Source organism: Plodia interpunctella, chromosome 17 (genome assembly GCF_027563975.2).
Source record: "Plodia interpunctella isolate USDA-ARS_2022_Savannah chromosome 17, ilPloInte3.2, whole genome shotgun sequence".
In the NCBI taxonomy this organism is placed as follows: Eukaryota; Metazoa; Arthropoda; class Insecta; order Lepidoptera; family Pyralidae; genus Plodia; species Plodia interpunctella.
The window spans coordinates 3,720,000-3,745,595 of NC_071310.1; the positions used below are offsets into that span (position 1 = coordinate 3,720,000).

Genomic DNA, 25,596 nt, shown 5'->3' on the forward strand with positions numbered 1-25,596 from the left:
AGTCTGCTATTAGGTTACATTGTAATATAAATATTAGTGTACTTGTAGTAGATCTACTTTGATTATACCAATTTCTTAATGTTTCACTTCGTCTTGATGTCATCTTCTGAGAAGCCACAGCTTGGTGGCAAAGAAATATTTAGTATCCAATAGAGCGTTTGAAGATCTGCCGTCGATTTACAAAGAAGAAAGAAGTACCGCAGCAGAGCTGGAAGTAGACAAAGTACTGACCTCCGCTTCAGTCGAGGTTGTCCTGGAAGATGAGCCGCACGTAGCCGGGCGAGCCCTCGAGCGGCGCCGCGCAGAACGGGCAGATCGCGTGGAACCCGTTCGTGCCGTGCGGGATATCCACCGTGGCCCAGTATCTGCAATTGTTCCAAGTTAAGAAAATATTGATCAACAAAGGCGAATTTAATGCTAAAATCATTCTCTGCCAGTTACTAACGGAAGAAACTATTTAATGAATTTAATGGTAAATGTAGGTAAAAATATCTTGTAGAGCAAACACAATGTATTTTCAATAAAAAGAACGAATATTCTAAAAAACAACAGGAATCGTTTCGAAAAATTGGGTAAATAGACTTCGCACACTTTGGTTGGATGGTCAATCGACCGTGCGCGCCTTTTGGTTGGTTGCATGGTCAATCAAATACGCGCACGCAAATCATCCAAAATTCCACCGCAAAGCCCCCAGAAGGCACTCACTTGACAGTCCTCTCGGAGGCCATGTGCCCGCAGGGGTTGAAGGCGTAGCCGGGCGGGCCGGAGTCCACGTAGAAGGCGGGCTCGATGCCCATGCAGACGCGCACCACGGGCCCGGCCGTCAGGCACATGGGGCAGCGGCGGGTGCCCGCCTCGCTGCCGTCCGCGCCCCACGAGTGCTCACCTGGCGTGGTGTTAAGACGAATACATTACATTAATATTGTGGTGTCATTCCGTCCTAGAATAGGACCACTCCGTACCCTCCCGTGAATGTCGTACGAGATGACTAAGGACTCAGCTGATAGGCAACATTAACATCCCCAAGAAACGTCAGGCCCGTTGTGAAATCACAGAAAGTATGTAAAATCTTTATCTGAACTAATTGTGGTCTTATAACACTGCTTTTTAAAACAAAAATCTACAATGATAATAATGCAAAAGTTTCGATTGATCGATCATCTTGATGTACATAATCTACTATTTTAGTTCTCATAAAAACTTTTCAACTTCACTCCTATGAAATTCAAACATAAACAATACGTACTAAATGAAATACATAACAATTGTTACCTTGCACGTGTCCACAGTTGAGGTAGACGTAGGGCTGGTTGAGGTCCTGGTGGTGCGAGGACAGCTTGCGCGGGATCACCAGCGTGTTGAGCCCCACCGGGCACTGAGGCCGGCCTGCATTCAGCTCGTCCACTAGTGTCTCCAATACACGTTTTGTCTGTAAGATTAATCACTATCACTACATAGCATAAAACAAAGTCGCTTCCCGCTGTCTGTCCCTGTGTACGCTTAGATCTTAAAAACTACACAACTGATTTTGATATTTTTTTATATACCTAGTGTAATTCCTGAGGAAGGATTATGTGTATTATTATGGTTTTACCCGAGCGAAGCGGGAAAGGGTAGTTATACAGTCAAATAGGTTACTTTCCTGGCTGTCGTTGGCATGCCAATGGTCTGACAACCGTCTGAAAGTCGTGCGGAAAAACACAAAAATGAGAGAGAGATTACTTTCTTTGCTAAAACATAAAATGTATGAATTTCATTGAATTGACTTAACGAAATACTGTAACTTACACGCTTCCATTGATAATTTATTTATTTCACGGCAATTCCTCCCCCATTAGCTAGGGAAGAATTGGTTTATCAACGCAACGCCACAACTGTCACTGATCGTGACATGTCAAAGCACAGATAAGCAGCTGTCTAGTTCCGCGCATGTACACAATGACGGGTCACCGGGTCGCGAACGCTGTAAGTACTTGTGGGTATTTAGCACTAACTGTAGCACGTAGCGGTCAAAAAGGCTCGAGCCTTTTAGCCCTAAATTTAAAGTTGCGAGTCTTTTTTAAAGGCGGACTCACAATTGTAGCGGTCGAAAAGGCTCGAGCCTTTTAGCCCTATTAAAAGCTTGCGAGTCTTTTTTAAAGGCGGACTCACGAAACAGTAGTTCTAAAATTGCTCACTAAAAAAGAGCTTAAGGCTTTTTTAGGCCTAGGCTTTTTTTAAAGCCTTTTTACAAGACTGGCGTCGTAATTAGAGTTTTATCATTTTAGCGGTCAAAAAGGCTCCTTATAGCCTTTTTTTAAGACTCACCGTTTTATAGCGATGGCTACAATATTAATTATAATAATAAATCGTCGTCTCAGCCGATGGACGTCCACTGCTGGACATTGGCTAATAATAATAAATATGTCACTACATTCATATAACGCCATGGGTAGTAAAAACAATTAATAAATATAAATTTCTAAATACATACATATTATAGATAAAACACCCAGACACAGAATAAATTATCATGTTCATCGCACAAACAATTGTTCTGGGTGGGAATCGAACCCACGACCTCCGGATTATCTGTCAGTGTCACTAACCACTACGCCACGAGGCCAGTCAAATTTAGACTTATTTTAAAAATAAGACTGTATTTTATTAATTTTGTACTTACGTGAATATTATTTTTTTACAATTTTCAAAATAACATCGATTCCTATTTCGCCATTATTATCTTGGAAATGACAAAGAAAAATACTTATTTCCGTGGTGTTTAATATTTTAATGTGAGGGTAGGTAGGTATATTTGTTCTTATGCGTTGCTGGATGCCCGGTTTAATTTACGTCATTCATTCGTTTTAATATCGTTCTATTCGAATTGTTGTTCGTATCATGACCAGGAAATGTGTTAAGTTAAATATCTGTTAGTATATTGTGTTGCGGTTAATATCGTAAATAAATACTGGTTCATCAATTGAACTGAAACATTGGGTTGGAATTATATTTTAGCGCGTTGGTTACTATTACTCGTTATCTTTGCGCCAAAATGGAAAATGATGGATTTGATGGTGATTTGGATGTGTCTACTGATGTCACATTTACGAGTTCTAGAGAAAATGTGAGTATTGAGTCTTCTCCGAATCCTAAAAAAAAATATAAAAAGCTGAGGAATACATATTACACGAAGAATGACAGTGGGCTTAAATGTAAAATATGTAAAAAACCATTTTCGATAAAATCGTCACATTCTACGCTAAAAAATCATTTGCTAAGTCATGAAGGCATTGAAGGCCCCTCAACCTCAACCAGCAATACTTCTGCATTGACATTGAGCAAACATAAAAAGGCACTGTATGACCGACTAGTGCTTAATTTTATCGTTCACGGCAACCATCCGTTTAAACTTGTAGAAGAAGAACATTTTAAAAAATTAATGGCTGAGATAAATCCTAAATACTCGCCATTAAGTTCAACGTCACTTAAATCAAACATTCACAAACTATTTAAACAGAAACAACCTGAAGTTATAGAGAAAATCAAAATGATTACAAATAAAATTTCTTTGACTTTTGACTTTTGGACCTCCGTCACGAACAAACCATACGTAGTTGTTACTGCGCACTTAATAGATAATGGTGCATTACAGTCATTTATCCTGGACTTCGATTTAATACCGTATCCACATAAAGCTGAACAGATATTACATAAAATTGTAGAAATCTTCAATTTATATGCTTTACATAAAAGAATTATGTCCATTACTACAGATAACGAGAAAGTAAATGTGAAATGTTTACAATTACTGACTTTATGTAATGATGATTATGATGATGTGATTCACACTAGATGTTTGGCACACATTTTAAATTTGGTAGTAAAGAAAGGTCTAAAAGAAGTTGAAGAGCCTATTTCAGCTGTGAGTAAACTTGTTAACTTAATAAATTTTTCCACTAAAAAAAAGCAGACCTATTTTGAAAAGTGTGCAGAATTAGATATTCCGCAATTAGCTTTACTAAAAGAAATTAACATAAGGTGGAATTCGACCTACCTTATGCTTGAGCGTGCATATAAAATGAAAGCAGTTCTCAATGATCTTTGTCAGAATGATAGGGAATTTCGAAATTCCAATATTGAAGAAATCATGTGGGCTGATGTTAAATTATTGATTGACTTGCTAAAGCCGTTTTACGATGCCACACTTTTACTATCTAAGTCAAAATACCCAAGTATTTACTATGTAGTACCTATAGTAGACGTCCTAATGAATCGACTTTCTAATGCCGAGGAGATGGATAATGATCTTAAGAAAAAAATTTCTGGAGCCATGCTCAACAAATTGCAAGAATATTTTCCCTTGCTACGCACTGAGTATGCTATGTTTTCTATTATACTCGATCCAAGATTAAAAAATGATTATTACTCCGAAAATTACAATGGTACTGAAGATCCCCTCACTTCTATGACATTACTTTTTAATACCAGATACAATCTTGGAAATCAAGCAGCTGAACAGCAATCCGATCTATCGGAATCTTCCGGTGCATCTGGAGTCAATAACAATATTTTTTCTTCAATTTATAAAAAAAGAAGACTTGATAATAATGAGCTGGAAAAATATTTATCCCTACCGATTGAACCCGAAGACACTGATGTAATAGACTGGTGGAAAAACCAACAATTAAACTTACCACGCTTACAAAAGATGGCTTTTGATATTTTATGTATACCAGCTACAAGCGTTCCCAGTGAACAGTCATTTTCCAAAGCTGGAAATTTAATCAATAAGAAAAGGAATCGTTTGAGTAATAAAAGCATACAATCCTCAATGTGCCTTTCATCCTGGCTAAACGTTTTTGGTGATTAATGTTCGCGTACCTAACGATGTTTTACCTATGCTTTTTTTATTTCATTAATTGATTTAAAATATGTTAAACTGTTATAATACATAATAAAACTTTCATTTATAATTCATTACGTTTCTATTAACCTAATCCTCAAAAGAGTCGAGTATTTTTAAAGATGGAACTCTAATTAAATAAATATTTTTTTTAAAGAATGTTTTTCTTTTTAATCACTTTTCTTTTGGATATGTTATGCGCAGTGGTTAAAGATCCAATATATTATATTGTAACTTGAAGTTTAAAAAAAATATCAAAAAAGTTGTGGGTAGGTCAACATTTCACCTACCCACAACTTTTTGGATATTTTTACTATTTTGTAATCTGTTAATCATTAGCAATTGTGATTTCTTGGCTCGTTAAGATAATACATTTCATTTTTATTATATAATAAAAATGTCTAGTGATGACGGGTCTCCTCCGTGTTCTCCGAGTATTTTACCTGGTTTATCTCGCGAGAAGAAGAGGAAGTTATCTTTAAATGAAGAAAAGTTAAAACCAGAATCATCATCAAAAAAACAATTGGACAAAGGAGTACAGGTACGACAAGAAGATATTATGGATTGTGCCATATATAAAAGAAATCGATGGGACTCATCCGATGTGCGAGCACAATTGAATGTGGTAGTGGTAGACGATATCCACCTGTGCTCAGAGCAGCAACCAAATGATCAAAGAAACAAAGAGTTTGCAAAATTATTAGCTTTTGAGCTCGACCGTGTTCCTCCAGAAAAACGCACGATGACGTATTCAAAGATTCTGGATTTCATTAGAAAAATACGCCAAGAAGACAGTTTGGCTAATATCAGTTTGCCAAGTTTTGATGATTCCGACAATGAAAATGAGTAGATATCCAAGTTGTGTCATTGGTTATATTTATTACGTTTAATTTCATTTTTATATTTTTTAAATATGATACTGTATTTTTATTAACACATCCTTTATTTATTTACAATTTCATTTCATTGCCATACCTAATGAAAATCGGCTGTTTTTCTTTTTGGAACAATGACTATTTTAAGTTGGCCTCTTATGACTTAGTAAATCTTTATAACCAAGTGTCAACGTATACTGGTTTTATATTTTATTATTAAATGTACCAAAAATTATGTAATTGTTTATGTTTTTGCTATATTTAAACCAATCATCGATACCACCTTTAGACCTAATTAGTACCTAATAGTGTCAAATAATATTATATCTAAAAAGACTTTAAAAAAGCCTATGCCTAAAAAGCCTCAAGCCTTTTTTAGTGAACAATTTTAGAAAAAAAGCCCGCCTTTAAAAAAGACTCGCAAGCTTTAAATTTATAAGGCTCGAGCCTTCAAAAGCCATAAATACAATTAGCCTCGAGGGCTTAAGAGCTATTTAGCCTTTTAGCCTTCTAGCCCTCGCTATAAAGCGGCGAGTCTTAAAAAAGGGCTAAAAGGCTCGACCTTTTTCGATCGCTAGTAGCACGGATAATTATACTTTAGCTTCAATGTACAATGTGTACTCAACCTTTTGTTCGTCAAAATACACTTTAACAGTAATTGTTCTTGAAAATAGAAAAGCACCAAATTAATAATTTATTGTATAAATTGTTAAAGACAAATATTTTTTAAATGTTTTGTTGTTTACAGAGTTTGTTAGAAATTACTTTTAGTATTAAGACATAGTTTGCCATGCCATGTTTATTTCTGAATCAACGTATATTATTGTCCGTCCCGGCTTCGTTCGGGTAAAACAATAACAAATTTTATACACCTAAACCGTCCTCAGGAATCCACAAAAACCGTACAAACATCCGTACAAAAATCCGCTCGGTAGTTTTTGAGTTTATCGCGTTAATACAGACAGATATAATTATTTATACTATGGGCCCGGCTGTCTACTAATTACTCACCGGCGAATTTTTGAGTCCCTCTGCGCTTCTCCATAAGAGCGTGGCTCCACACAAGTCTATCATGGTGCCGTCTCTCAGCACGTTCGTCTCCGATTGACACGGCAAACCCTGCAATAAAAAAAATATAGAAGATATACATAGATAATACATGTAAGATATACATAGAATATGAACCTCATCGATACTGAGAAAGTCCAAGCTCAGGATATACCAAAGAGCAATGGAGCGCAGTATTCTAGGTGTCACAAGACTGGACAAAATCCGAAACACCTCCTGTCCAACACTGGGGTCGCGAACGAAATAGCTGTTGCCAGCTCCAGCTGCGGTAGATTAATTTTGGCATGATCATATTTATTTCAAATTTCAAAGATAAATATTAAGTAAACAAAATGCTCAACTTAATAATTGCACAATCTTTTAATGACAAAAACAACAAGCACGTAATAAAATGTAAAACATTTTTTTACGACCTCAATCAAAATTGAATATTAAGTCTAGTGGAAAGTCTAAAGCATTATAGATAGCAACCACGTGTTATCGACAAGGTGTGTCGTTAAGCTATCAGTTAATGAAGTCGGTACCGTTATAAAGAGTACTTATCAATATGTGAACGAGCTGATTACAAGACAATGGACGATACTATCTAAACATCTTTGTTTATCTTTTGTTTGTTTTGCTATTTTATTGATTTCTAATTTCAGCCTTGATCGTGGAGACGACCGACTGTAGTACAAGGTGACCTAGAGATATAATAGACAATAATAATAGCATTCCCAAAGAAAGTAGACGAAAATCAGCGCCGAATATTCAAAATTTCCCTCCAGACGACTACATCATTTTCTTTTACACTTTATAGTACCTTTACCCAGATTTAACTTTGGTTATTTTATTTTTTACGCAGACCCTTGTCTTCGGGCATCACAGGATGAGAGAAAAGATGTCTGGAAAAATGCTATAGAGAAATTTGTTGTGCCACTTCTTTTCCGCTGTTTGTCAGTTATTAAATTGTCACGACTGAAAAGTGTCATAAAACCATTATGTCTTTGACCTTTTATAACAGTTCGAAATTATTGAAAAAAAAAATTATTTTGATCTCATTAAATATCTTTAAAATTAGACAAACCTTCTGCTGTGCGGAGCGGCTCTCCCTTAGCGAGAAGACGGCGCCACCCACGGAGGTCTCCCTCCAGGGCTCCGAGGTCGCGTTCCCTCCACAAAAGTCCCCTCTGGGATGCATGATGAGAACGCCGTTCGTTGTGAGCCCGTCGATTTCGTGGTTCTCTGTCCATTTTGTCGCTTTCTCCTGCAAGTAATGTTTACAGTACTATTTGATTACATGATACATATTTTTTAAGCATGTGTAGTAATTACTTTTCTACCCGATCTGCCCACTTGTTTTTTTTTGCCTTCTTAAATTTAAAGCCTAAGTTCTATAATAATTAACATTGCCTGAAGGTATAAGTAACTTTTAGTGTATACTTACACCAAGAAAGATATTCCTAGAGGAGTCGAAGCCGGCCGCGTAGATGCGGCAGTTGTTCACATCGTTCCTGTCCGCTATGATTCTGCAAGCGAATCGTGATATCGTGCTTTGCAAGACTTTCGTGTCGCCCGTCTTGTCGCCGGCGACTGTGTCCATCACTACGAAGTCGATTGGTGGCTCTGATGATCTGCCAATCTGTAACAATCGATAAGATACATTACGGAAGGTATAATAAAATTCTCCCAGATCTGAAAAACGTAAGTACTTTATCTTTCTAAGCGTGTTTCCTGTTTAGTTCCAACTGCACCCTTTTTGGGAAACTTACATAGCTAACTAGCATTTGCCCGCGGTTTTCCTACGGGTATAGTTATTTTACATAACAAGCAAAACGTGAACAACTTGCTACGACAAATTTTGTTTATTCACATTAAAACATAGTTATAAAAAGACTATAAAGACTGTAAACATTGATTGGACTCGTTTTCGGACTAATTAAAATAAATGGGTTTCCCCACAATGTCAACCTTCATGTAGGTTGAAAAATATTCCGTAATATCGTAGACTAGCACCGTACAATGAGTACTACGTACTAGCACGGTCAACAATCATATCTACATAATGTATTTACATTTTTTCTTCGATCGCCAAATCATGAGCTCAAACGTACCCTGGTAAAATATTGGTGCTTCGTCGCAGAATGTATAAATTTGTTTTTTTTTTAATATCATATTTCCATTTTCTATCACGAACCACTTATGAAATCTAAAAAGGCCAAAATATACATTCTGCGACGAAACGCCAAGTTTTTACCAGGGGACATTTTGCGAAAGGGGTAATTTGCCACGAAGCTATTCATATGTGTTTTACGAATAAATAAATAGTGAATTAAGCACTTCAGGAATACTAAAAATCATAGGAATATCGTATACCTATATGACACTGAATAAAAAAGTATTTACAATTCACTCAGCGTGGTATTTACTAAGATGGCGATGATAATCCGCCCAAAAACAGAATCATTGCGATTCAATTGTATTTACGTGATGCGGGCGGCTCCTCAAATCATAAGGTTGTGTGCCATACACGTACGTTATATCCGGTTTTCAATTGCAAGTACCGTTGTTCGATGTTTCATTTCTCATTTCATTGTGTGACTGTTTCCTTCTAGATATCACTATCGACGCGGAAGTTTTGATTACAATCGTGATTATTATAACAACACTGAGCGGGAGCAAAAAGATAAGGCTGATTTACTTAGTAAGTTTAAGCTAGAGAGCAGCTGATAAAGCAATATTATACTCTAATCCCAATAATTTCCCAGTTTAAACCTTTTTAACAAGGACTTTCCAGATATCGACATGTTCTCACAATTGCTGCAGACTATAAAAAGTAATTTATTTAAAGCACTGTCTTCAGCTTCGTAAAAGTAATATAAACTTTTACGAAGCTGATAAGAACATGTCGATATCTGGAATAAAGAAATAAACAAGTATGTATTAAACTATTTATGTAATGTTTTGTAATGCGCGAATCTGTTACTTCTTCTTATATAATATCTGTTCTTGTTTTGTATACAACTAAATAGTACCTATGTTGTCAACACACTATACTTATTATGTTCTTCTGTTAAGTTTTCGGCATTGTTTTGTACCTACATGTTATTTGTATTGTAAAATGATTCTTATAATGACTGTTTGTGCCAAAATAGATTTTTTTAAAAACCGAACTTATGAAAAGCGATGTTTTCTAGTTGCTTGCTTTGAGGGGTGTACTTGCACATGCATCCTAAATAATTTACCAATTGATTTTTTTTACCGATTGACCACATCTGTTTTATCAATAACTTTAGAGGGATACCTATAATGACCTATAATGAGAGAGATAGAAGGAGATCATTACAGAAACCAGTGTGAAGTGCTATGAAGGCTGCGTTACGTCAATCGTTCCGCCATGCGCCTGCGCCGCTCTGATTGTCAATGACGGAGCGAGAGGCAGTCACATTTTGGCATCGTACCATCCAGCAAGGAGAAGTCGCATTAACAATGGGATAAATTTTATGCGTGAAAATCAGAAGGATTCATTTAGCAATTTTACTAAGTACACCAAGTGCAATTAATCAACTAACGAATGTTAAAAACAATCTGTAAGCCATGTGTACTGCCAACAACACTTATTACCGTTAGCTTCGAAATGGGCAACTGATCCGTTTCAGAAAGAAAACACTTTCTGAGACCGTTGTATGAAAAATAAAACCGATGGAATAACTGCACACAAAACAACTATAAAAACATGCACCTTCGGGATAAATTCAAGCGTTATTTGAGTTCCCAGAAAAATTCTTTTATCGAATTCCACATTCGCCCGGGGCCGAGCGCAATGAATATTTGTTGCGTGGAAGCGACAAATTCCACCCGACTTGAATATTGTCTTCAAATAAATTTTCTATTATTTATTTTTTAATTTTCTATTATGTATATGTATGTATTCTATAAAGCTTCATCATTTGACTTCGAGTAAGTTAGCAGAAACGTAACCGTATCGTAATTTAGCTATTATTATTAGAGTATTTACACATCAATTTACCAAGTTGGAGAAGTTTCGATCACCAATTACGAGGAAACGTGGCGTTTCATTGAAAGTTTAATTACAAATTGTTGATGAAGCCTGGGATTTAGAAACGAGAACTTACTCAAAGTCGCTTGCATGAAGCTTGAGAGCCGAGATTATTTTTAAAAAAATATGTTTGCAGCCAAAAAGGCGCTTTGTATTTTGTATCCAGTGTTCTGTTATTTAAAACATCTGTATGTTTGATTGATGTAAGTTGTCATAGCTGATCGTCTGACTCTGACTGCATGGCCGCGGTGTGCCGGCGATGTGAGGCATTGCGATGCACTATTTGCGAATTATAATCGCTGTTACATTACAATGCAGATGGCTTAAGCCGCAGTTCTGAACGCGATGACAAACCCCAATGTCTTAAACTTAATATATCTACAATTCTACATGACCAAATCAAGTGTTTCTTAGTCTAAACCGTGACCGTGAGAAGTGCAGACGAAAAAGTAGGAAAGCCTGGGCACTGGGCACCGACGGTCAACGGCTGAGGAAAAAAACCGAGAAAACGCTCAGATAAGAGACAGAGCTTCAATTGGCCGAAGTGGAAAAAGAAAAAGAAATTGTAGACGTCGTCGTATACACCACAATACTATAACTTTTTATACGATTGTATATACTATTTTGATACGATTTTTGAAATCATTATTCCAAGCGTTTCCAGTTGTTTGCATGTTATCGGAACATCACCTTTAGTTCAAAGCAGTTGAGTAAAGGCTGGCCCGCGTCACGAGTCGCCGCGTGCTGCGTGTCCCTGCATTATGCACTTGGGAAATTGCAGTTTGAATCGATCCTTTATTGTGCTGCTCAACCGTTATTGGCTCTTTAGGTTAAATATTCAATATAGCTTTAATGCTATTTGGATGAGTGGAGCGGTGCTTTATTTTTGTGTTGTGAGTATCAATTTCTTCTTCAAAATAAAGCAATTTGAATAGCATAGTACTACACATTTCATGATTGTCCACCAACAATAATCCTCTTCTTCTTAGAGTGACGATTTGACTTTGACAAAATTTATGTGTATCGGATACAACGCCTCCGAAACAGCATTATCTGCCTCATACACCTTGACCAGCTTATTTTCTTCAGGAAATTAGAGGAGTTAAATACATTTTGCAATGGTACCAACTCTAAACTAATTCATGACTATGATTAATTGCAAATATATTTTCATCAGCTCAAATCAAATCAGAAGCATTTAGTCTCAAGCGTTCGCCAATCCATCATTTCAAAGGCCAGTTTCGCCACTTGTAGTATTCTTTAAACCACTGGTAAACGGAACTCTCTACACGGAATCTTAACTTATTCACATCTACCGAAACCGCTGCAGAGCGTGACACTAAGATGTGTGGAAGATTACATATTGGGTCCCGTTATGTGGCGAGTTGATTTACATCTTAAACCGTGGTTACATTAATCAAACCAATCTGTAATTGATTGTATTTATGTGAAAAACGAGCTTTCAAATAACTATTCTGTAATAATACACAATTTTAAACTAATTTAAATAGATAAATGATAACTAGTCATTAATCAAATGTACAAAAAATAAATTAAGCCTTTCTAGGAAAGACGTCTTATAGAAAATATGTATACGTGCGAAGACAGGATAATCTAAAAATAGCAAATTCTATTTGATTACGTTCGTACCAACGAGATCGAACGGAATTGAAAACTCAAACTCCTTCCCCGACTGGACTGTGAACTGATGTCTCCAGAACCTATTACTACATTATATTTATTAGAATATTTCTTTTTACGTTATTACAGTACTACATGTGTTTAATATTACTATGTTAGTGCCTTTTAAAAGTTAACGCAACAATTTATTGATTCTATTTTGAGATTATATATAAGATTTGCTTCGAAAATATGGTGATATAAAATATCGTCACTTTAATCTCTAAAACTATATTAATAAATATCCATACGAGTAAGAATTGGATAAAAACAGCACAATTTTTCGTGAAATTAATGATGTCGAAACTAAAATTGTACTAAATTATGCCAAAGATTTTGTTTTGCCGCCAGCACACGTCAGACCAAATCCAATCTTTGTGGAAGTAAACACAGTTGGTCCAAATTGCCTGAATAGTTTTTTCCATAAATAGCTGTTGACAAAACGTGCACGAAACTGCTGACCCTAATGATAATGATCTCAATTGTGGCTGACCGATGGTCGTATCTTCAAATGCACGAGCAACTGCTATTATAGGAATAGAAACTAACAGTATACTTTGACGATGAAGAAGATATTTCCTTGTAAATACCAGCAAAATGTCAGACATAAACAGGAGCCAAAAGTGTCGACACAATCATAAGTTACCTAATTTATAAAAAAACCAAACCTGTCAAAGTTTTAACATTATATGCTCGTACAGAAATAGACCAAACGCAAAATATAAATAAAATTACAAACTGGATTTAATGAAATATAGTATTAATAACAGTTGATTGATTGAACTGTATAATAACTGTACTGTTTATAGGAATGAAGCCCCGGGCGCCGCATATATATTGCATATACTAGCTGAACCCGGCGCTTCGCTCCCATGGAAATTTCGAGGTAAAAGTAACCTATGTATTATTTCAGGTTATATTCTACCAGTGTACCAATCGATCCAGTAGATTTCGCGTGAAAGAGTAACAAACCTACATACATACACCCTCACAAACCATACATAGACAATACTCGTTTGCATAAATTGATTAGTTTATATATTCGTATGTATCGAACCAAATCTTTAGAAACCTCTAAGAATGAGCGAGCAGTCGGATCTGATCCAATATAAAAACTAGTTGTAGGTTGACCATGAGTGGTTAACATCTCGATTACAGAAACCGATATTATTTGTATTACTAATATGAATAAGGTACGTGGCAATGAACTCACCAGATGGCTCTTTTACCACTTCCATCAAGTAAGCAACAAAAACTCAAAACTTAGTATATTTTTGGTCCTCAAATCAGCAAATACTTATTTCGCAGAGAACATCTACAAATTGGGCTGTTGGGCAAAAAACGCTCCAGTATTTTTTGAGGCGCAGAATAGTCATGAAACACGGAATTATACAACTGATTATTCAATCTTCAAAATGTAATTACAATGGCTACAAACGGAAATTCAATTATCATATTAAACCGTAAACAATGCCAAGTTCCACTTGTAATGTTTGAAGGTTGGTACAATTCGGCCAAGTTCATCATTACTTTGTCTGTGTTTATACATTTGCGTGATTATGATAATATACTACACACGTTTGCAGCTAAAAATGTATATCAGGTTTAAATCATTAATAATAGTGCAATCATTGGAAATATAACAAACTTTTATATTTTTTGTGGTTAAGGCGCTTTAGAATATTTTTTTTATTTTTCCCTGAGAAATAAAGGAAATTAATAAACGTGTGGAGTGGCGCCATAGTGCGAGGAGTAAGCGCCTTAAATAAAACTTTTAAATCATTCCACAGATTTTGGTAGAACACTTAAAACCTTAAAATAAGTTGAGAAGAATAACAAGACCTATAAAATTTTATTTCCAAATCCACCATATATGCTGAGTTTGATCAATACATGCGATACACACATTCAGATATAACTTATGATGTAACTGGCGTTGTGGCTAGAAGAGGACTATAAATATTACAAAATTTGGACATGGCCAATATGGTCATGGTCAAGTTCAATGCAAAGTGCCGTCCAAACGTAATGTCGGTCAAGAAAGTGAAGAAAATAAATGAGGTGCGTAACACTGCGTGTTCATCAACCAATCTTGACAACTCTATTTGATCTTGCAATAGCAAAACAAAATCGTTCATTAAAAATCCGTTTTCTTCTCTTTTTTGACAGACTAAAAAATAATTTCATATCAAAAAAGAAGGGACGCTAGACATCAACATGGATACGACCAATTCGAAAGCAAAGTTCACGGTTTCCTTTTGAAATCGGAAGTGAATAAATCAAAAAATCTGATACCGTGAGTGGCAAGTTTAGTAGTCACACACGAATAACGTACATGAATCACCTGATAATTTCAGTAAATACAATTTTTTGTAGGTTTGTTCATTACAATTTTTGACAATGACTGTGATTAAGAAGCAACCTTGTGAGTAGAGGCATGGAATTTCGGAGACTAATTTTTGTCTCTGACAATAACATAATGTGTCCTCATCTTCATATAATAATATAGAGTTATCGATACTAAGAATCTTATGTCATGTTAGTCCGAGTAAATTTGACGGTTGAAAGAAAAATGCACATCGATTTATTGTAGAAGCTGTTAACAAACATGCACATCGATTTATTGTAAAAGCTGTTAACAAACTAGAAGCGGCGATGCTCTAAGTTATAGCAGCCGCTTCATGGCAATTTCCTGGCACCCGACCGGCTATCATAAGCCTGGATCTCTACGCAATCTAATTTGGGAACAAGGAAGCGTTACATTGCAGGTGTAACAAGTAAGTTAGAATATAGGAAATATACAAAACAAGGCATGATAATCCACTTTACGTCCAAGTTTCGTTGTTTCCAGCTTTTAATGACAGCAGTAAACTCACAAGATTTTACTAAGTGTTTCCTCGTAAATCTGCATATGGTGAAAATATGACTAACAATGAGAAGCTACAACTATTACTGACAATAGGTAGTCGTTGGTATTTCAAAAGAAACTAAATCCCAACAGCGGTGTTCAAAAGCCGGCATTCAATATCCTTTACAGTTGTATTTGTCGCAAATACTTGTTTACCAACTGGCGTTTACCTGTCAAACAATATCCATTCACCTCCTTCCTGCTGGCGGAATACAAAAATACACAGATAAATAACATCGTTATTGAAAAGGCAGAATCCACAATAATTTTCGGTACGTAACGGTTTAACTTCTTTTTGCATGCCGCAGTAAATTACCAGTTTTGTGAGAGCTCTCACGATCCGCCGCTAACCGCTTTTTAGTAGAACAAAATTTCAAGTGAAATACATTTAGGCAGATCTTGTTTACATGGTCACATCGTCGATGTGATTTGGAAAGCGGGCTAATATTTAGGAAACATTAGAATGGGTGACTGAGCATTCAAATACGGTCTGAGCTATTCTATTTACGGCCAAATAAGCTCTGAACGTAATCGTATTATCGTCTTAGCATCACTACTAAAAGCACGTCAAATCTGTGCATACAAATCTGTAGGCGTATGTAGGCGACGCACGGGGGCTAGACTAACAAAATATGTCTCAAATGTATTCAATATACATAATCAAGGCCCATTAAGTAGACAATGAACTTGGAATTATGTTCTTGAATGCTTACAGTATCGATTCAGGGTCAGGAAACATAGAAACCATCCGTTTTAGTTTTCAAGGTGTTTTCTAAAAACCTGGCTGAGTAACAATTTATTCTAATTCTTGTAACTGAACGACTAGGCGAACTATTTCATAAGTAATGGCGTCTTTTCTATTGATACCTAATACTATAATTATCAATACCTATAGGCTGAAGAAAGATTTTTATCAACGTTGACATTTGCGGACACAAGTAGCGTGAAAGGTGCCCTTAAAGAATATTTGGTATAGAAGGTCGATATTGGCATGTAATTTCCATCAATAACACAGGTGGTTGTCAAGTGGGGTGAGGAAATTGTGCGGGACTCCAGTCGGCTGTCAATACGGCTTCCTGAACGTTTCATTTTCAAGCAGGGCGTTATGAAAATAGCAACAATTGAAAAGGTAATTTATGGGAATGATAGGCTCTGAAAGTGAAGGCTTTTTATGAGAACATCTGCTATTGTGCTATGTTATGTTACGAAAACTTGATTGACATAAAATAGTCGTTAGTCGTATATCGTCGTTTGCTGTTCTAAATATTTTTAAACTTAGCTGGTGTAACATAAGAATTAAATAAATAAATTATATTGCAAAATCATGGATTGTCCGATCGTACTGTATAAAATCGTAATGTCCCAAGATCGTAATGTTCCAAGTGAAGTATGTATAGAAATAATGTATGTAACATATAAATTAAGACTGCTACTACTTTCAAACCGCTTATTTTTCTCTGTCTTCAGTAAGTAACACAGACGTGTGAGCAATAAACATAAGTTTCCTATTTGCATGCAAGGAGATGAACCACGTATCACGAACACGTTGACATTTCTCCGTCTTTCCCATTGTTTGCGCCACAAATCACTGTTACGCAACGAACGCTTAAACTTTTGTTTTGTTTTATGTGTAATTTTATTTCACGTCCTTTGTTCTTAGAATACAATGCTATTACTCTTGTAATAGTGCTCACCGGTGATGCTGCCCTGGTCGAATTGCCTAGTCTTTTATTTTCTATTTTTAATAAAATAGCCAAGATGGTTAATGAACTAGCTAGATATAACTCATCAGTCGAATAGAATTTCTCTTAAAATAGCATTTCGTAGCATATAGTTCCATTCTATTTCCTCTATAGATCCATCATATCTAAAGACTATTTATCTAAGTAGTATTTAAAGAAAATTCACATACTTCTAAAATGATAGCTGACATTTATCTATCGTAAGGATAATAGCAAACTAAGTATTCCTTATTTACGATGGATCGATAGAAAAATACAGTGACGTAAATGGAACTTAAAATACAATCTTTGTACTATTTTCAACAAATGAACTTTTGAACTGAACTCAATTCCTGCAATCACGCAGTCGGCACTGCAGTTCAATAAACAGCTTTAACTGACAAACACATTACTTAGTGCCGTAACAGGCGTTGGAACCACAAGTGGAACCATTTTAGATTACGAGTTAATCACGAACATCTAATTAAAATTCCCCGCGATAAACAGATCGTGTTCCATGTAGGCATAAATCAAAGAGATTTACAGAAGTATGATCCGTAGGGTTAGTCGATGGTGTGAATTGATAGGTTCGCGATTTGTCAATAACTGGTTCAGGTCACACAATAACACTTTTTGACAAATCGCGAAATCATGCGAGGCAGAATGACAGAATCCCGAAATCATTAAAAAAATACCGGAAACGATGTCGAAAAATGAATTTCAACAAATTTCTTCAGCAAATGAATATTATAAAATAAGAATGTGCATTATAAAAATCGTTTATCAAGACGTGCCACGTTGGAAGTGTTCGATGCATTTCGTCAAATAATAGTCGACCCACGCAACGTCATGAAATAGGACATCCTTCATACTCTGCGCACAGTTGCATCAGATGCATTGTGTCGTAAACGGCCTATTGCATTCGACACTTGGATTTATGTGCCAAAATAACGCACGTAACTGCTGCAAATATTTAATTACTAATATTTCTCATCGAAATTTTATGTAAATTCCACTTATTATTTTTCTTATATAATCTGTTCGTGTACATAAATTGGTAAATAAATAAATAAATATCTTTTACAAATGAAAATTCTATATCAATTGAAGATGGCTGTTGAATGTTAATACGTTATAATCATTATCACAACTCTATTGATAGTTTGTTTTTATCCTTTTGTACGAGTAAGTCAACAGTTATCTACTCAAATTCATTGCAAATCCATCGCTATAACTGCAGCATAAACTTCCGTGTATGACAACTTTACATGACGTTTCCTGTACACAAACGGGCATCAATCGTGTGAAAATCAAAGGAAAATAATTGTAAACGGTATCTGGGAATGTCCACGTACGTAGTTAAGCATTATGGATAGAAATCGTACTGGGAATCTGTGTTTTAAATGACAATTTCCATAACAGATCCATCGTTCAATAAATAGTTCTGTTGTTTTCTAAATTATACTTTATTATTTTACAATTGTGTAAGAAAAACTAAAAAGACATCACAATAAAAAGAAAATCAAATGTAATCTGCATCGTGTAACAACGAGATAAGCAGTAGATATTTCAGTTTAAATGGATTTGTTATACCTACATGTAACATGCTTCTTTTTAAAAACAAGATGAAAAAATTCTTTAATCAATTCCCGCTCGATTCCAGATTTTTTTCATCTGATTATTATTTTCGAAAATAGATATAGTTCAGTATTCACTAGTTATAGGATTCAATATAAGGATGTATCTACATACGTAATGCTGACTAATAAAACAACCGTGGGAAGTGGAATTACGATGATTAGATCATTAGAATGTCTAAGTATTAGAATGTTTACTTACATTAAATTTTCTTAGGTCACAAAACGAACAATAACGATTTTCGACAGTTGAGTTAAAGTTACACAATCATCGAAAAAACCCATGTATGAAAATTCCATACGGTAACTGAGGTTTTTCCTTCGTAATGTTGAAAATTATACCCGAATTAGGTATGTGATGGTAAAGAAGATCAAATAATAAATACTATTTATTTGCAGTATACAATAAAGTACTGTTAATAGAAATGCTGAAACATTCTATGTATTCTTTGTTAATTAAGAACTATTTGAAAAGTATTCTAAGCTATTTATAATCTCATGTTACGGGAATAAGGTCACTTTTTAACCGATTCAGAAAAAGGGGCACAAATTTTTCTTTATAAACACCTAAGATTAAAGCGTATCACACAGATAAATCTGAAACTGCAAATATTGATCAGCAATTGGTACACAGGGGCAAATGAAGTCCACACTACAATTTTCCTCTGAGCTATTCTATATCACAGCAATGGTATTTAATTTCGCCAAACGAAATAATATACGCTTCCGTGACAAAAATACGGCTATAATAACACCGATTATACATGCACATAAAATAAAATATTTTCCTACGTACATTTGAAATTGGTTGAATTTTACATAAGGATATCGAATTTAAAATTACACGTGTCTAATAAAGTCACATAAACCGAAGCGTATACATAAACATTTTGAATAACCGATTTGACGAGGACGAGGGTCTGTATACATAATTTACTCGATATTCTACAGTATTTTGATATTAAAATAGAGAAATTCGTATAAAAATATAGTTACCAAAGTGTAGTAAAAATTATGTCAAATTAGAAAGATTCAATTTTTTGTAGATATAGAGGTAATGTATACTGTTGTAGCAGCTACTAAGTATATTATATAAATGCATCATATATGTAATACCTATGCACTTAACTAAAAGGTCGGTTCAATTCAAGGCATTTAGATCTATTAGCAATCGCAAAATATATAACTACTAACTAATAAACTTTCGCGAGCGTTCGCGTAACCGTCGTAGCCCAGGGTCCACTCTTTCGTCTCCACCTTGTACAGTTTCGTCGGCATCCCTACTTGTCCGTCCATTAGCTGGCATATATGACATATTTGTCCCTTCTTGCCAGGGCCAGACGGGAATGGCATATCCAGATTTTTGTTCTTTACGTAATGTGCCAGTCTACGCAAGGTCTCATACAAAAACATAGCATATGTGGAAGTATATCAAAATCTTGACATTCATACGCGTTCCCATGTTTTCTGTTTAAAAACATTACATTCACACGTATCCGTTTGTCGTCAATTGAGAAAAACCCACTCGTGAGGTCGTATGAGTCCCACCACATTCAGTAATGAGTTTCTGATTATTTACTATTGTCCATATGGACGTCAAGTCAAGGCGACTTGCTGTGCCGGTTTTAGAACTACCAGCGCTCTGGGCGAAATTTTACGAAGCGCCCACCTATTTAACATTATATGCGCTGACCATGTGTCAATCTAATTCGCAAAAACTAACAGGAATACTTATCGCCTATTTGTAATTTATAATTTGTAAACCTATTTAATATATATATATATATATATATATAAAATAACATTTGCAACCTATCCAAAGTTATAGGACCGTACGACCTAGCTCGTTCGCAAACTCGTGGCGCACTTTTGTATCCAGCGCCCAGGGCGGTCACCAAACCCTTACGCCGCTCCGTGCGACTTGTGCAGCTGCGGTCAGCGTCCGACGAACAAAGGCCCAGCAAGATGGCGCCGAGATGGTGTCCGTATGGTGGACAATATGATGAAAAAAAAATACCAGAAACGGCTGGTCATTTAAATTGGGAATGTTCTGAGGATGACCCATTTTAAAGAGCCCCGACCGTCAAATTGCGTCGTTTAAGGAAGCAGTGGTCCTTTTGAAGAATGATAGCGAGTCGTTGTTTAAGCATTGTATTTCCACAATAATGTAAAAATATGTATTTAAAAGGTGCCCTTTAGACGAGGTTAGTTCCAAGGTTTGTCGTTGTTGTCTTAGATGTCTATCTATGAATATGAAGTGGTTGATTTAATTTTTTGAATAAAATTTAATTTATGTAAATAACATACAATTGTTTAAAAATAATGAACAATGGAAGGAGATAATCCAACATTTTGAATTTGGGTATCGATTACAGAAAACACTGGAGATTTTAATGAAGTACAGTCAGCCGCACGTCAAGTTACCCTGCACCGGTCTCTATAAAGCGATAATAGCGACGTATCTATTTGCAATTAATTTTGATAGCTTGATGTGCTAAATGTACAAAATATGTTGGTAATAGTAACTCGAGCTGCAAGGAGGTCAGATCACTACGGTTCTGTTATAATAGAATACGTACCGCGAATATGTTGGGTCCAACTACATTACGTCTACACCAGCAATATAATACATATTTAAATTCATTAATAAGTTAGTATGCATCTTGTAAATTATAGAACGAGTTCCCATTTCCATAATGATGAATCATTAATTAAATACAATAATACTCATTTTACATAATGAGAAACCCCGGAGTTTGTAAATGTTATTACGTTCAAAATTACACATTTCATTTCAGGTATATAATAAAAAATTATAATAATAATCAGCAGCATCGGATTTCATTCTCATAGCATTTTATCGGCAGACGAGTGTGGGCAAAAATACAAACAACACGTATAAATTCGATTTAAATGTTGGCGACACACCTTTTCCGGATGTGGTTTCGCGGAAGGCGGCACATGAATTGATTAAATACACTTTTGTAAATTATTTATTCCGATTGCCTTTTAATTTTCCACTCTTCTTGTTTTTCGCGAGACAAAACTAAGAACGAACGCCAAGATTTTTCCTGTGGCTCAAACCTCAGTTTCGCTTAAGAACCGGATTTTGCGGTCAGACACTACTATAAGTACTAAAAAGTATCTATAAGTTCTTTAAGAACTTATTAAATACTTTATAGTTTTAAAAAATCCTATCAATCCATTGATGAATTTAGACGCGAAAGTACAACAAACCAAAAATACTATTTTATTCAACGATACATATTCAATTTTAAATACCATTATCAGTTTTAATACGCTGAGTTGCAACCAAAAGTTGCAAAAGATCTACGATATCAATAACAATCAAGTCTAGACGCAAAATAATAACCCGAAGTTCGTGTTTCAACAGAACTCCAAGGTCCGATGAACCGTCTCGGCGCAATTCCCGCCCCTAATCCACCCCTCTCGTCTTATCTCTGGACTCTAACCAAATAAGGCCAAAAATGATCCCGATAATTATATTCCTACGAATCTAATCCTGTTCACATTTGCAGCGTAGTTTGGAATAGCATATTACACATCATAAAAAAAGTCCATACATCCATTGAGTAAGTATCTACAACTAGTTGAAGAGCCGCAGGAAACAGTGAAATATACAAAAGTAATACATCAACAGAACACGATAATATAATGTCTTTTTAATTGGTCAATGATATTGATTACGTGTCTTACGTACTTTTTAGTTCACATTTAATTGTAGTTTGATTTGTAGAATATTTTGGCTTGATGTTCCTAGGTTTTGTAATGTAGGTAGAATCTAGTCAATATTTGTTGAAATCAAATTTCTATACTAACCCAACACAAACCCTTGATAAATCTTTTGGAAAGCTCGGAAATTAAAGTTTATATATTGTTAAAATCTGTCTACATTGTTCACAAGTCTGAAACAGTCCAAATTGTGTACCCAAGTTGTTAGACATAAATTAATTTCAGAGCAAAATGAACCTTTTGTTTATTATTACACTTTCAAACAGTTGTATCAGAACAAAAGCTGGCAAATTTTATTTTAACCTTATAATTTTATTCCGCCTTAGGCATTAATGAACTCGTGTTTCGTGTTCGGTTATTTGTAGGCTTGCTTAGTTGCTTATAAATTTTGCACGAACACACAACGCGCAATGTGTGGGAGTGCTGTGTCGATTCCACAACATATTGAAAAATCATTGATTAAGATTTATTTTAATAGTATATACACGAATATACATTAATCATCATTATTTAAATGCCTGATTTTGCTAGCAGAATCGACACCCTGTGCTTTATGTAGCAATAGCTCAATATCACTACACAAATTCCTAATTTGCAATCTATTAGGGAATGCTAGTAAAGATTTTCAGATCCAACTTTCACCAAGAGTTCGCTCGTTGGAAGCAAGCCAAGCCAGAGTCGCGCTAAGGCTGAATAAAGCAAAACTTCATTTACGCCGTACCACGTATACCGACTAAAAGCATTAGACTGGCTAGAAGTAGATTTGATTGTGTTGTCTACTTGCTTGATTAGCTAATTTTTAACTATATATTATTGTGCACCTAGGTGTAAAGGAAATTTTAGCCTCCCCATTTCACCTCGGACACATAACACCTAGGTGAATTGATTCTATTTTGGTCTAATTTGTTTAGCACCAGACCCAGCTGCACCCAGGTGTACAAAGTGGGAGAAAGGAGATCGAAGTCTACATGCAAATATAATAAAAATATCAAATATATCTAAAATCTGTTTTTTTATTGCATCTAAAGATTACAAACTAACAAAGTAAGCCAAGAGCTCTAAAGACATATACTACAGTAAAGGTACAGTAAACCGCAAGCCAAGTTAACCGATTCGATCACTATGAAATCTCGGGCCGAGAATGACAACTTCGTAAAATGGTGTCTTCCAAAAACGATAACATCCTCAAACGACAGCTTCCAAAAATGACAACTTGCCGTGGTTGTAATGATTTTAGATATCTTAATCTGCTGTTGACTGTATATTTAACTGACATGCCTATGGTGAGCCTGGGCTGGAACCAGTTTCACTCGTGATCTTGCTCGAATTGAAGGTTGCTGGACGCTCGTACAAGATTGCTAGCGAAAGTTAGACCACTTTTGCTTTTTATCTATTTATCTTGCTACAGTTATTCAAATATAGCATGAAGACATTGAGGATATGAGCATTTATTCATACCATAATACTGCACAAAAATATCACTGATGTACTATTTTGGGAGAAGATATTATTTGTTGTGGTCACTGTTGCTATTGCATTTACAGCCATAAATTATCCGATATTTGCTTGAATGGCAATTTTAGAGAAGTTACGATTATATTTTACGCCAGCCGCGCCCTGGGGCCCATTCATCAAAATCTGTTCAGTAAATTTTATGGGATTAATTAACAAACACACTCACAAACATAAAAACTTTCATATCCTTACAAATTTGACCTGATGACCTAGTTTATAATGATTACTATTTGTATTCTAGCTGTTTCACTATATAGTTGTCATACAAACTATTACCGGCCATATCTGGTCTCTCGAGATAGAAATTGTTATATAGAATAGAATAGAGCTAATGTTGACCTGGAATTTTGTGTATAACATATGCACTTTTCTCAACATAAGCCGATGATCGATTTGAGGATCAATACAATCGAATCGGCATCCGCAGATCATATTATCGATTGCGGCGGGTGTTGCGCGCTGGTCGGCTTGGTGACGGCCTTGGCCCGACCACGCCGTCTACCCCCACTGCTCTGACGTCACGCCCTACCCCCTCCCCTTGCGACATATGGGCCGGGTCATCCGTGACGTCATGTTGCAACCGCTAACGCATTGGAACCATCCATAGCCAAGAGCCACTCAACTTCTTGAAAGAGGAAGAAAAATAGAACGTTGCCGAGTGTTGGAACAAAACCTTGAAATAAATCTTTTTAATTCCAATAGAGTGTACTTTCAAGAATGTTCTACTTTGATTTAATAGCCTAGTCTTTGTGCAGTTGTGATTCTATCTTGAAGTCCACGTGGGCGATGCGTCAGTCACATAATTTCATGATATGATGGAATGTAGACTAACAATAACAAAACCAAAACTGCCATTGTGGGCGTCGCTTTCAAAATATAAAGATCTAATTGATATAACACAATGACAAACCTTGAAACTATATCGAACAAGATACCGATATTTTGGTTTGAAAAAAAAAAACAAATCGACGTAGGTTAATTACCTAAACATTCATCCAAAAGTTACAGGTATTAACTTTACATTAAATCCATCTTATTGTAAGCGTGGCGATGGCATTTGACAACGAGAACAAGTAAAAAACATGTCTTGCCAAAAATTGGCTAAATTAATTCTATACATAAATCTGATCTAAGCATGTTCTAGTAATAAACACTGCAATAGATCGACATTCTGTCTGAGTCACTGAGATTCAAACGAAATACACAATCATCTAATGACAAAGCAAAATTACGTCACACAATAATAATCCAAGATGGAATGAAAGTGTTTCAATAAAATTACTCGTCATTGTTGAACTATTAGACTAAATTGAATTTGTTACGTTGATATTGAAATAAGTACTAGATAGGCACGAATCAGATTATACTTACAAATTGAGATAGACCGCATGCTATATTTTTTAACTTCAATTGTATTCCGGTTTTTAACATTGATTCTTTCTAACACAAAGGCAAACGTCAATATCATGTTGAAAAAGGAACAATTTTTTATAGGCTGTTTTATGTCTTACTGCT

The 25,596-nt window shown here is 35.5% G+C and overlaps 1 protein-coding gene across 3 annotated transcripts in view; it reads right to left on the reverse strand.

The window, feature by feature from the left end:
- The window catches only part of Pli (Pellino), a 62,782-nt gene that overhangs the window by 4,406 nt on the left and 32,780 nt on the right, over positions 1-25,596 (reverse strand). For all 3 annotated transcript variants that reach the window (XM_053758048.2, XM_053758050.1, XM_053758049.1), the window contains exons 4-9: positions 8,255-8,449; positions 7,895-8,074; positions 6,772-6,879; positions 1,273-1,429; positions 706-886; positions 232-365 (exon numbers count right to left, since the gene is read on the reverse strand). In XM_053758048.2, coding sequence (XP_053614023.1) covers positions 239-365; positions 706-886; positions 1,273-1,429; positions 6,772-6,879; positions 7,895-8,074; positions 8,255-8,449 — 948 coding nt within the window. In that variant the 3' untranslated portion in view covers positions 232-238. The remainder of the gene's footprint in view (positions 1-231; positions 366-705; positions 887-1,272; positions 1,430-6,771; positions 6,880-7,894; positions 8,075-8,254; positions 8,450-25,596) is intronic.